The 14,209-nt window shown below is 39.8% G+C and overlaps 3 protein-coding genes across 3 annotated transcripts; 1 reads left to right on the top strand and 2 right to left on the bottom strand.

Moving 5' to 3' along the window:
- Positions 1-517: 517 nt before the first annotated feature.
- On the bottom strand, positions 518-6,112 carry dhps (deoxyhypusine synthase). The gene is made up of 10 exons (XM_023395124.2): positions 5,969-6,112; positions 4,975-5,174; positions 4,514-4,678; positions 4,263-4,384; positions 3,602-3,698; positions 3,380-3,466; positions 2,919-3,024; positions 2,722-2,825; positions 1,773-1,898; positions 518-1,179 (listed from the first exon to the last, which is right to left on the bottom strand). The coding sequence occupies exons 2-10, from the start codon at positions 5,167-5,169 to the stop codon at positions 1,084-1,086; spliced, it is 1,098 nt and encodes a 365-aa protein (XP_023250892.1). The 5' UTR covers positions 5,170-5,174; positions 5,969-6,112; the 3' UTR covers positions 518-1,083.
- Positions 6,113-6,965: 853 nt separating this feature from the next.
- On the top strand, positions 6,966-8,441 carry LOC111645811 (guanine nucleotide-binding protein G(I)/G(S)/G(O) subunit gamma-12-like). The gene is made up of 2 exons (XM_023395120.2): positions 6,966-7,176; positions 7,412-8,441. Exons 1-2 carry the CDS (start codon positions 7,084-7,086, stop codon positions 7,535-7,537), a joined length of 219 nt encoding a protein of 72 aa, XP_023250888.1. The 5' UTR covers positions 6,966-7,083; the 3' UTR covers positions 7,538-8,441.
- fbxw9 (F-box and WD repeat domain containing 9) lies at positions 7,986-13,414 on the bottom strand. Its single transcript, XM_023395118.2, has 7 exons — positions 12,758-13,414; positions 12,528-12,675; positions 10,896-11,931; positions 10,586-10,734; positions 10,258-10,461; positions 10,102-10,167; positions 7,986-10,006 (listed from the first exon to the last, which is right to left on the bottom strand). Exons 1-7 carry the CDS (start codon positions 12,877-12,879, stop codon positions 9,932-9,934), a joined length of 1,800 nt encoding a protein of 599 aa, XP_023250886.1. The 5' UTR covers positions 12,880-13,414; the 3' UTR covers positions 7,986-9,931.
- Between the last annotated feature and the right edge of the window lie 795 nt (positions 13,415-14,209).

Genomic DNA, 14,209 nt, shown 5'->3' with positions numbered 1-14,209 from the left:
TGTTTCTAATACTGCCCCCCTCAAGCATGTAAATGCAAAGGACAAAAAATTTGAAACACCTCTCAGGATGACTGATCCACCACAACATAATTCAATTTACACATTTCCTACAATGTCACCAATAACTTAACCTTATAAACTCTGTAAAGGCAGAAATTATGGCTGTATTGAACTGTAATGGATATATTACAGGTGTACCTAATAAAGTAGCCACTGAGTGTTGCTCTAAGTGGTACAACAAAAGCAAGACTTGCTTTAGTTACTCTTAGCCTTTTTGTACTTTGTGCAACTGAGGAGCTTCAAATTGTGTTTAATATTCTAAATATTATATTTCATCACAGGACAGCAGTGCCCTGGTAATGCAATCCTTTATATCCTTTTATACAACAAAGATCACCAACATAGTCATGTGAAATGAAGTGTCACATGATGGACCCCTTGTGGCCTTCTCACACACGCTTAGAGCACAAAGACTATTTGTAATTGTCCACATAGACCCCATGAAATACAGGAAATAATTACTGAAAGATTTATTATCATCATTCCATATCATCATCTTTCATCCTGGAACAGTAAACAGTAAGATTGAGATAATATAAAATCTGAGAAGCAATAAGGTAATATTCAAGTGATGCAACTGCCACAGCTGAACTGGAATAAATTAACAAACCCCCCCCATACACACGCATACACACACAGAGACAGACACACACTCCCAGCTAAAACCTGATGCATTCTCTGCAGTGTCTTTGGTGCATGCCATAGCATGCTACACATGCGATTTCAGCTGTCAGGATAGAGAGAAAAAAAACTACTTGTTTAAACAAGTAAATATTTGTATGGAAAGCATTAAGACAGGAAACCCTCAACATTGCTTCCCATTCACTAAGGAGTTCAATTGCAGAATTGTATGTATGACAACATCACAATGCCGCCTCTTAAAGTTGCCAAGTCGTAACCATGTATTTTCAATGGAAAGGTTCATTAGATCAAACTCATATGTTCAATTAGACAAACAAAGGAAGAACCAGAGCACCAAAGCAGCTTGTTGTTTCTAACAGAGACATTTAAGGAGGCAACCGTTTAATCTGTTTTCTTGCCAGCGGTCAGCTTGTCGGCGTGGAGAGCGAAGGTCTCGGCCACTATCAGAGGGAAGACTAAAGAGGCATCTGCATACACCTGGGAACAAACAACGAAGCAGCATATCACTCGTCTGTAATATTATTATATTTGTGTTATGTTACATGCTAACTACACTTAACCAGAAGCCAGTCCCTAGCTTTCATATTTGTGTTTGGTCCTCAGATGCCACAATGTACCCTTGGATGAAATGTGTAGATACTGCCACCATGAGGCCAAAGTGTCGACTACAACTCCTGGTTACCACTCACCTTCCTGCTTCTGTGACAGGTAAACAATTACTCAGTCTTCTCACCTGGTTGCCAGTTCTGATGTGTTACAAAATTATTTCCAAACACTTTTATCGCTATAAAATAAATTTCAATGGAAAAGAAAGTTGTCAAATTATCAGCAATTACAAACCTACATACATAAAACATCTTGTCAAATAACCAAAACAGCCATTAAGGTGTCATTTAACCCACATCTGAAAACAGTTCAGGTGCTTTATATAATAGCTGTCAAAAGACATCTGGGAAATATAAAGAAGACGGGAAGACATCTGAAAATACCTAATTGTAAATGAGGGAACATAATGTTGACATTAGTCTTGGTCTGGTCCTGGCCAACATTACTGGGATAAATATCGGTACCTTGATAGGTTTTGCATCTGTTCTGATCTTGCCCCAGGATATGGCCTCATCAGGTCTGGCCCCAGAGTCTGAGCCATCGAACTCCTGACCCGTGTTTACATACACTGAATAGTCAGCTCCATTCCTCTGGAGGGAGACAGAGGAGAATCATTGTGTATTTGGTTTGTGAGGAGGTTTGCTTTGCTGGCTCCATTTAAAAAGGGGTAATTGTGTATTTTGATAGTTGCTGTACTGTATGTAATGCCCATCTATAATCAAAGATTACCATCCACAACAAATCCAGGCCTCTGTAAATATAGAGTGGACAACAATATTTTGCTTAACTTTATCATAGTTTTGCACAACTTCATGCAAAACATTCTTGCTTAACAGTGGTGAAAGACATATCCAGATCTTTTATTGCAGTAAAATCAGCAATGCTGCAACATAAGAATGCTCCATTACAAGTATAAGGGCTGCACTGACACTGTCACTTAAGTACTATATTATTAAATATACTTAAATTATGCATGATTTAGAAAAACACTCCATGTGACTTTTCTTTTACTATTGTGTTGTGTATATATGTTAATGCATTTATGTTTAAGTAGCATTTTACTAATACAATTGGAAGAAGAACTAATTTTAAGTATTTTAAATAGCTATTGTTGGGTACTTTAATCTATAACAGTGCATGTTATTATATTTTTGTATGTAAAATCTTAATGTGTAAAGATACAAGCAATTATAGCTGTCAAATAAATGTAGTGGAGTGCAAAGTACAGTACTGAACATTTTACATTGTAGTGGAACTGAGGTATGAAGTAGCATGAAATGGAAATACTCAAGTACAGTACTTGAGCAAATGTGGTAAGTCACAGTCAATCACTGACAGCCAATATAATTACTCATAATTTTGCATATTTGTATTCAAAAGGTGATTAAAAAATACCATGAGAGTAATAGTTACCATGAGATTAGCATTAGCTATGTGATGTTTGACCAGCCCTCCTCCCAGGATGATCATTCCCGTTCTTTTGGCAAACACTGCCTGGCTGTTCAACCTGCGGATATCTGAAATAAAGTCCACATTCACCACATATAGTCCACATATGACCAACTAAGACATCTGTGGTGATCTTGTTCTGTACCAATAATGTTGCTTACCTTCCACTATGTCCAATACCAAGCCGGGGTTCTTGTAAGAGTGGAAGTAGATCATGTCGCCCAGAGAGCCGTCTGTCAGAGCAGGACTGAACACTGGAATGTTATTCTGAACACAGAATATAACAGCAAATTTACTGACTGGTTTCAGGAGCGCTTAATTCATAAATTAAACAAATTGACTTTAGACTTGTCTTAAAACTTATTTTAATTAACTTCAGACATGACACAAACTCACAGAATAATATGTAAAAAAAAAAAAAAAAAAAAAAATTCAAAGATCTAAACCATTTTGCAGCAACTTGTCTTTATTGTCAGAATTTGAGGCAATTTAATTTTTTCTTTTCTGTCTTATCTTTTTGGTAAAACAGATTGTAAAATGTATTGTTATTATTCCATCAGCTATTGATCCTGACAACTGGTCCTTATGATACAACATATTATCAAGATAAACCAGCACCCACCTTGTATGCCCAGTAATAGACAGAGTCAGTATTATTGATCTCCTTGCCAAGCCGATGGATCATTTTGGAGGGAGTCCAATGGGTGCCCTGAAAAAATAAATGTTACATGATGTAAACGATAACATGACAGCTGAATTTGAAACATCCTCTGCAGTAAAGACTTCAGACAACCTACTACTACTACTAACAGTTTTAATACCCTAACTGCACAGAGAGACACACCTCTGTCTTCTGCTCCAGCAACATCTGGTCCAGGATGGGCATCAGCCAGTCTTCAAACTTACAGTAGTTATCATTGGGCACCAATAGGTTCCCTATTCTACATGCAGTGAGGACAGAGAGATGAAAAGGAACAGAAGCTGTAAATAAACAAGTTAGGATCTGATATGCAAGCAATGGTTAATAGTATTGCTACTGATGTTCTCATGTTTAAAGCAACAGCTTGACATCTAGGAAAATATGCTTATTCACTTTCTTGTCAAGAGTTAGTTGTGATGATTGACACCACTCTCATGTCTGTACAGTGAATATGAAGCTACAGCCAGCAGCTGGTTTATTTTAGCTTAGCATAAAGATTAGAAATGGCAGGGGGCACGGCCAGACTAGGTCTCTCCAAAGAAAACTGAGTTTAACTACAAGCACCTCTAAAGCTTTGCAGGGTGTTATTTACCCTACTATTTCTATCATGTGTCGTTCTTACACTTTTAGAGGTGCTGGTGGATTTTTTTTTCACATATTCATCATGCAGATACAAGAGCGGTATCAACCTTTTCCTCTAACTCTCAGCGAGAAAGCAAATAAACACATTGACAAAATTTCAATGTCAAACAATTTATTTATCTATTTATAAGGCTCAGTGTAAAATGCCACCCAAACTACCAACCTGTTAATCCCTCTCAGACGGAGCTCCTTGCCAGGCAGGCTGAAGTCTCCCAAATATGTGTGAGCCAGACACTTGATCAAATCCTCCTCAATGCCTCCAGCTGTGGTAACAATGACATCCACCTAGCAAAGAGTAACAAAACAGATTGTTTAACTAACACGGCCCACTTGTCAAAACTAAGTAGCAACTATGTAACTAAATAAGTAACTATGACCAGAACAGATAATTATAACAAGTGCATAAATATGTACCATTTTGTGCTCTGCCAGGTAACGGATGCTCTCCCTGACTCCGGAGCTGATGAGGTTGGAGGTGTAGCCCAGGAAGATGGTGCAGCCTGAGTTTTTGGGGGATTCACCAGACTCTTTATTCTCATTTCCTTCACCTTCCTCCACTGGCTCAAGACGCTTCTCTATCTGTGGGTGTTGAGTCATTAGAGAACGGTTGTCAACATTACAAATGTACACTGACAGACTGACTTTAGATTATTGAATCTGTATCATTTAAACGGTCAATTCACCCTCAAAAACAAAAAAAATCATACTTATATCTGTTGGTATAAAGCCCTGCAGCTAGTTTTCATTGTTTTGGGGGAGAGGACGAAATCTCAAAGACAAATATTTCACAATCTGAGCAAAGAAAACCAAAACTATCTGCAAGGTAAAAGGGAAAATAAACCCCCACACTCTTTCCTAATAGATTTTCCTCTCACCATGTGGTTGATCTCCTGGACGGCCAAGCCAAAGCTGCTGGCCTGGAAGCCCGTGGTAAGGTAGGACTTCAGCACTGCCTGCAGATTGACCCCCTGGTTGAAGTCGTAGCCTTTGATCTTCGGCATGTCCTCTGGGAGGTCGCAACTGGGCTTGAGGACGGCCTCCATGGCAACAGAAGGGGCATGGTCTGCCATCTTTCCTGCAAAAACAAAGACAACACGTTAGTGGAGTGGTTATCATCAGCAGGGCTGTGATCAAGAAACAATGGATGTAATCTCTTCTGTCTGTGGTGACAGGTTGCAGCTCTGCTCTGACTGACATGTACAGCACATGACTCTGAGCAACATGCATCTAATGAACCACAGCAAAATCTACATCTGATCTAACAATATTAGCCTAACTTATTAACAAAACGTCCTGTCCGTTTTTTTCGGAATTTTTTTGTACTGCTTTTTTTGGGAGGGGGGGTGACAATAAAATGTATCTGTTTTCATCTGGCTGTTCATTAGACTTTATTTCAGCACCATGTGCTATTACAACAGCTCTGTCTTTATGTGGGACTGAATTAGATGTTACAAGGTTAATATTTTCTGAGGCTTACAGAGTTTTATATGTGCACTGTTATCTACATTAAATGTATGGCAAATCATGTTCAAATTCAGATGTAAACAGTGAAAGACAAAACTTAAGCTTTCATCTGCGGGGCAAATATTTTTGCTTGAAGGCCACTATCTGCCTACCACCGTTTTTTGGCATTATATAACACGACTTTTAATGTTTAGCTATCTACCTATTGTTTGGATACACTTTTGTTGACTGGACATTGGGAATAAATGAAGCACATATTGTGTTTAATTATTGCAGAATAACTTAAGTCAAAACATGAAGAATCCATGTGGCGCGGTACTAAGTGGAAGACGAGCTAACTATGAGCTGCCTGTCGACCTGGCTTTAATAAGGATTAAAAATTTGAAGATAGATATGAAAACGTACCTAATCTTGAAGAGCTGTTAGTTGATTAAGGTAGTTGAGTAGTAAATGGCTGTTACCAGACCAAACTAAGGCAGTTTTCAAGATTTGTATTTCTGTAAACATCGCCTGAATCGCTTGTGGCAAGTTAGCTCCCACTACGGAAAGTGTGAAGAGACAAATTTGATCATACCGCCTTTCTGCTGCAAATCCCAACATTTAACATTAACTTGAAAACAGTCTGAAATGTTTTGTCCTATCCCGTTTAAATACATTTCTATGTTTCTATAAGCTTTATTCACCTAATTCAGTTATATGTTTAATTATGAAAATTTTTAAATACGTGTTTGTTAATCGGGGGTCAATATCACAATTGATTATTAAAAGTGTATGTAAACCTGTATAATTTTACATCAAGTAATTTGTACTTACCATGTATCTTATATAAATGCTTCATTGTGAAGAATGGTTTATCTCCAGTTCTACGTTATTGTAGCAGTTTTTATGACCATCGTGTGATGGCCAGACCTTCATCTAGAAGGCTGTTTGAGCTGGACCAGCGTGCTTTAATTGATTCCACATAAGGTTGGCTGTTTAAACGTTAATGGTGCACAACGTTTAACAAGTTCAAGTTTAAGTTTTGCAGGTATAATTTCATTCTACAATGCTACTAGAAACTACACCTGCTACACCTGATAAATGTACATGTAAAAATCACAATTGTCAAGTACCTGCCATCCTACAGACATTGTTGCATTGTCGCGATAAAGGCCTCAAATATCCTACCTATTTATTATTATTACCGATTATCCTTTTTCAGACAGCATAGCTTAGCCAATAAACTTTTCATCAGCAGCGGCTGTGAAGTGGTGTGTGATGTTCGTGACATTTCCAACACTGTTGTATGACCTTTTATATCACAGAGCCTTTGAACTGCCCCCAACAGTGAATAAAAAGAGGGTGCAGGTCAAAAAGGAAAGTCAGGACCTTGTCGGACCAGACAATCCTGCACAACCTGAGCTGACGTGTTGGATCGGGTAAAATACTACTCTAAATCCATTTCCTGCTGCTGCTTTTGGCGGTGAGGAAGGGTGTTGAGTCCATAGTTGGATTTTTGCTAAGTCTTTATACTGAGGGGAATGTCAGGAAAGATGTGTAGCAGCAACAGTGTGGTTCAAACAAAAAAACTGGTGGATCAACTTCGGGTGGAGGCAAGCATGGAGAGAATCAAGGTATGTAAGAATTATCTATTAACTACATGCACGATAGCTGCACATCATCATACAACATGGATAAGTCAAGAGCAGTTGTCTGAAAATTTCTTTAGTTCAGAATATCTTAAAAGTACTAACATGCTTCATGTCTCTATAATTAACATCCTATGTCCATTGAGTATTTTAATTTTTTAAGTTATTACCATGTTCAAAATCCTGTCAAATGCCATCCTGTCCATCTTTGTCCCAGCAGATCTCCCTGACAGCAGCAGACTTGGTTCAGTACTGTCAGGACCACAGGCGCAGTGACCCTTTGCTCACTGGCATCGCTGCCTCATCCAATCCTTTCAAAGATAAGAAGACCTGTGTGCTGCTTTGACAGTCCTGAGTGAAGATAGCCAACACATTATAGACTGCCATATGGACACATCATGTGAAGATGTAACCACAGATTTTTTACTGTCAAATGTGTTCCTGATAAACTGCCCTGTCACCAGTGAAATAGCAGATTGTTTTAATATCTACCTTTTCCCTTAAAGCTTCTCCTTTGAGGATAAACACCACATATAGTGCACTTCGTGCATCTGATATTGTCTAAATTAAAGACAGCACTATGATAAAAATACAAATAATGGCTTTACTTTTACTATTGACTTTATAACCTTAATTAATTTAACTCCTTTACATAACAGCATAACTAATTTATGTGTCCCTTAAAATTTACAACAGTAAGGAATTACCTGGGTAACTGCAAACTGCTCAGATCAGAAGTCAGCTAAACCTGCTCCATAAGGGCAGTGAACAAATCCAGCCAATAATTCAGACACTAGATTTTCAGGCCATTTAATGACATCTGTGGAAACAGCCTTTCAGTGTGTTTTAACATATATATATATATATACGTATATATCAAGTGCTGTGCAAATGATTTATAGTTACATTTATCCAAACAACTAGACAGGCACACAGACAGACAGACACACACTCACACTCACACAAAAGGCATTTGCAGACATACTTACAAAATGGATAATAGTGATTAGTACTACTGACTGTTCAAATAAATAGCTTTACAAATACAATCAGTGTGTCACAGAAGGTTTGGATCCAAGTATTTCACTGTACATGAAGAGTAACTCATTTTGTACAATATCAGTTCCAGTAATGGATTCAGTCAACTTGTGAGCATGTAAATACTTTTACACCTTTTAAATGTCTGCATTTTACACGCTGTTTGAACAAACAAACAATTAAAGGAGGAGAAACAAAATTCTTTAAACGCAGTGTGTGTTTTTTTTTTTTTTAAGTTTTCAGTACTTGCACAAAATGACAAATAATAAACGCAGGAAACACGTTTCCTGTGTTTATGTGTTTTTTTGTCTACAGAAAAATCTAAACGTAATCAAACAAGGACAAAAAAAGAAGAAAATTGGTTGAGAGTTTTTGGTAAGTGACCACAACCTTCCCAAACCAACTCTGCTATAGAACAATAAAAACACACCAGGAAATAAAAATTAGCAATGCCACTAAACATCTTGTAGCACTATCTCTGAAAACATTAGTTTCACACTTTTTAACATGAGTTTGGCAGTGCAGCAAAATAAAATCATTTGTTTGGCCATACGTACCACAAATGTCTTTATTTGCAATCTTACTTTTTCATATTAATTTGTTAAGTTATTTACACTTACATTTCTCTTGATGCAATGCTTTCAGAAAGTGTTCAGGCCCCTTCACTTTTTTCACATCTTATTATCTTGCATCCTTTTGCTAAAATCGTTTAAATTTACTTTCCCCTCATCAATCTACATAATACCCCATAATGACAAAGTGAAAACAGATATTTTTACTGATTTATTAAAAAGGAAAAACTGAAATATCAGCATTCAGACTCCTTCCTCAGCAATTAGTTGAAGGACCTTCAGCGATTAAAACCTGAATCTTCTTGGGTATGACACAACAAGCTTTACATACCTGGATTTGGGTATTTTCTGCCATTCTTCTCTATAGATCCTCTCAAGCTCTGTCAGGTTGGATGGGGACCATTGGTGGACGGCAATTTTCAGGTCACTCCAGAAATGTTCGATTGGGGTTGGGCCACTCAAGGATGTTCACAGAGTTGTCCCTAAGCCACTCCTGCGTTGTCTGGGCTTTGAGCTTAGAGTCATTGTCCCGTTGGAAAGTGAACTTTCAGCCCAGTCAGAGGTCCTGGTTTTTGTTAAGGACATCGCTATACTTTGTTCCCTTCAGATTTCCCTCAACCTCGACCAGTCTCCCTTTTCCCTGCTGCTGAAAAACACCCCCACACCATGATGCTCCAAGTGGTTTTCGTGTGTCTATTCATTACGGTCAAGGTGTAGAAAAGTCTCAGATGATCGAGAGAAAAGGGAGGCTGCTGAGTTAAATTTTAAGTGTCAAAGCAATGGGTCTGAATGTCAATGTGATAATTCAGTTTTTCCTTTTGAATAAATTGTGAATAATTTCTAAAATTCAGTTTCCCCTTTATTTTTATGGGGTATTGAGTGTAGACTGATGAGGGAAAAAATTAACTTAAAGGATTTTAGCATCTGGCTGCAACACAACTAAATGTGCACAGGTGTTAACCAGCCATGCTGCAAGTAAAGAGAGCTGTTTCTTTTTTTTCCTTTTATTTCAGCTATGTACTTGCCGTTGTGTACTCCATATATTCTAAATTCCAAAATGCTGAAAGACCAGTATAGTATTCAGTATTCGGTTTTCAAATCTTGTCACATAGTTTCCAGGTGTTGCTCTCTCATTTTCTGGGCCTCCAGACTTCTACACACACATCCCCGGAGGCTACAGCAAGGACTCCAGCATCCACACTCAGCTGACATTTGAAGACAGAGACAGGAGGGGTATGTGAGAGATACTGAAGACACAAGGAGAAAAAAATATTGACAAAATGTGTTATAAAGCACTAACCCCATTGACTCCAGCTTGATGATGCAGTGTGCATAACGTCCTTGGAGGCGCACAAGGGACGTGTACCTGCAATAAAGAAAAGAAATTACAATAGAAGAAATTCAGTACCAAAGCTGGCTAAATAGACAAAGCAGTAAGGAATGAGCTTCTTCCTACCTTGACAGTACGATCAGATGAACAGGTGTAGAGGCTTCCAGGGGTCCTGTGGATGCCAGTGACCAGAGCTGTGTGTCCCACATCAAACTGGGACAGGGGTTTTAAGGTCCCTGCCTGCATAGAAAAGGAGTGGAGCTTGCCACCATTGTCTCCTGCCCACACCTCACTGCCACTGTAGCTCATGGACAGCAGATAAGAGCTCAGCTAGAAGTGCAGAGGTCGGTTGAGAGTCAGTCTTGGTGCACAGGTGTACCTGAGCATATATGCACGCAAATACTTAACGACTTAACTTAACGAACTAGGTGTGTGTGTGTGTGTTTGCAACTACCTGAAGTTTTTTTAAGCCTTTGCCTGCCCTGCGGTCATAAACAGCCACAGTGCAGTCCTTACTTCCAGAGATGATGTACTTGTCATCTGCAGCTAGGCACATTACAGCGTTACCATGGAGACGGAGGCTTTTTACCAGGGGCTCAGCAGCTGTAGATAAAATCGTGACATAATCAACCTCCGAAACCAAGTGATTTGTCTTCACAATTTATTTGTATGATATCTGTCATCACAGTCATAAAACTAATGATCTTTATCTGCACTCTACACACACTCAGCCACTAATGTGATTATATGTTAAACCCCCTCACCTCTGGTGTCATACATGCTGACCCTCTTGTCAAATGTACCAGCCAGCAACACATCCGTCTGACAGGACAAGCAGAGGACAGCAGCCCCAGCCCTGATCAGGCCCCTCTCTGCACCACCTGCCTGTAGGTCCCATAGCCTCACTGTGCTGTCAAAGCCCCCTGAAGCCAGCAGAGATTCCTGAGATTCCTGAGATTCCTGAGATGCCAGACACCAGACCCAGCCCCGATGGGTGCTGAAGTCACCCTGCCCTCCCAATGTGTGCAGCAGTGTGCCACTAGGACCTGCTTGCAGATCCCACAGTTTAACATTCCAGTCTCTGGAACCAGTAGCACAAACCGTCCCCTCTCCCCCCACGAGGAGGACTGAGTTGACCTGGGCAATGTGGCCAGACGGTAGGGTGATGCACTCCAGCGATGGGGGTGGGCTAGGACTTCTAGCAGGTTGACAGTGCTCTATCTCTTCAAGTCTTCCATTACCATGATTCCTGGGGTCTGCCAAGCCCTCTTGGTGATTAAGAGCACCATCTTGCCCTTCATTAGCATCAAACATGATCCTGTGGTCCCTTTCTTCTGCCATTAGTGCCGGCGCATCATCCTCCAGTCTCTCTTCCAACTCCTCTCTCAATCTTGCCAGTTGGTCCTCACCTTCAATGGGCTGGATTTCACCATCCTCACCTTCTATTGCCACTTCCATCCCTTCATCAGCACCATACGCAGCCTCTTGTGCTGCCACTCCCACTCCTTCTACTTCAGCCTCTCCTCCACCTCCCTCCGCACCTGGTTCCCCATCCTGCCCTACCCTTTGCTGCTGCCTTACTTGACCCCTTTCCTCCACAACCTCTTGGGTCTGTCTGGCTAAAAGGTGTGCTTGGCTTGTCCAGCAGGTTATCAGCTGCTCCATCTCCAGGCAAGCAGTGGGCCAGTCAAAGTCCTCCCTTGGCCCCACTGGAAAGCCAGCTTGGGGTCCTATTAGTCTGCGTGCTCGGAGCTGCCAAGCGGTGCTGTCCTTTCCTACATTACCCAATGCATGACAGACCTGAAGGAAGGAGAAACAGGGATTCAAGAAAATTTCCAACATTTGCAAGACCTATAAAGTCTTGCATAACGCGTCACGCGTACATGCACAAGGCTGACGCGATACACAGTTCTGCCAGTGGTTTCACATTATTCCAATGATCTACAAGTGGTGGTAATGCACCAAGCAACACAGCAATGTGCTAACAAAAGTAGGGAAGAAGAAGACTGCTTGGTAGTGAATTGTAAATTTGTAAATGTTTTATGAGGAAGCAAATAAAGTTGCACACATTTGTTCAACCTCAAGGATACAAACAAAGAGTTTTGAAGACAAACACAGTGCAAACATAACTGTTTACAACAAAACTTGACAGAACACGTTTAAATTAAGAAATGTTCATTCTGGATATCTATACTTGCTTTTTTGTGTATTAACTGTCAAGTAAATGACACAAACAACAAACTTAATCAGTGTCCAGAGTATACAGTGAAATGGGAAATATCTCACAGTTATTTAGTCTTCTGGTGATTGAGGTAACAAATAAGCAAGGAAATTAGAGGACAGGACTTCTTAGGAATTGTATGGGAATGATGGGTCAATACATCTTTAAAACGTACCTTTGGCAGAACAGTGATGACACACTGAGCAGGAAGGTGTGAAGCAATGTGGGTTACCATCTCCCATGGTAATGACAACAAGCCACTTGCCTCAGCAGAAGGTGAAGGGCTAACGTCTGCTGAGGACAGGTGACCAGCAGGAAGAAGACTGGAAGGAATATGAAGATCACCGTGACTTCCTTATTAATCTCATGACCAGCCATTTAACTGAGGGTGAATGAAAGTCTTACCCCTGCAGGTCAGGCCGGGAGGCTTCACTACTCAGAGGTTTCAAGGGGTCAGGACACGGTCCACCCTGGTCACCGTATGTCCCTTCCTCCGGTTCATACGAGTTAACACTGACCTCAGACATCACCTTTCTCTCTCTCTCTCAGCACAAGACCACTAACTCATGCACTGTAAGCCAACATTACTTTAAACTACCTCTGTTTTGTGCTGTTGGCTGTACGTGTTTCAATACATTTAGTGTAAAATATTGTGACAATGAAACTTGACCAAATGTTAGCTTAGCGTCAGCTACACTGGTAACAATTCAGATACACACTGCTTGAAGAAAGCTTTAACTACTTTCCATGAATACAGTCCTTTTATTAAAAGTTTCACCGTCTGTTAAATGTATATATATTGAAAAAACCTTGACTATAGCTGAAAGACAGTAGGTTCAGATTAGCTAGCTTCAAGTACTGCTACACAAAATAATACTGAAAACAAGACCAGCCTTTGACAAATCCAGTCGTTGGTCAAAAGTCGTAGCCGGAGTGCGTGTAACAGAAGGTCATAGTCACGATATCAGTCAAATTGAGACTGAAATGTCATGTAACGCGGTAACATTAACTGCAATTTATCAGCTGTTTTCACGGCGAACTACAAAAAATTCAAAACATCACTTCCGGTGTACAAAGATGGCGTCATCAAACTGCGCGACAAGATGGCAACCATGGCAACCGTCTTCTCATCTCTCGCTTAGATTTTTCTGATAAACATTTAATACTTTGTTAGGGATATCAGACTATTATATAGGGATATCAGACTATTATATGTGTATATGTATATATATATATATATATGTGTGTATTACACACACATTCATATATATCTCACACACAGACAAACACATATGTATCAATCACTCACATCACTCTGTAAGGAATCCCACGTTTGAAATTTTTTTACAAATTTATAAAAGATGATGTAAATGTACCTATTTTTTAACTCATGTTAGCAGCATGGCCCTTTGGATGGCAATGGCAACCTAGGCTTGGTTCCCAGAGGATGCCTACTAACTTTGACCTCTTGATTTTACCTTTAGAGCCACCATGTGCCTGACGTTTTGGCTTTATATGAAATAATTCACAATTACTAGACCTTCATTAAACTAAAACAATCAGGCATTCACATTATCCTCCTAAAGAAGAATTGCAAAAACTGACATCGTGGTTAGTGTTTTCAGCCTCTGTGGCACACTGAATCTCATTCAAATGTCACTTTAATTCATTTTCAAAAGGAGGATGGTAAGATGTCTTCTAGGGCACCAGGAAGCAAGTGCCACCTCTAAGTTTAGGTTGTTTCCTGCCTGACCCAAATGAATCAGATTTAAGGCTCAAGTCTTAATGCAAATAATATTTATCCAAACATATTGATGATCATACAGAATACAAACATTCCACTCAATGACTCAATGC

The sequence above is a fragment of the Seriola lalandi genome, unplaced genomic scaffold (genome assembly GCF_002814215.2).
Source record: "Seriola lalandi dorsalis isolate HSWRI2012SDOR001 ecotype SW California unplaced genomic scaffold, Sedor1 jcf7180002054958, whole genome shotgun sequence".
Lineage (NCBI taxonomy): Eukaryota > Metazoa > Chordata > Actinopteri > Carangiformes > Carangidae > Seriola > Seriola lalandi.
This window is presented reverse-complemented; position numbering and strand designations above follow the sequence as displayed.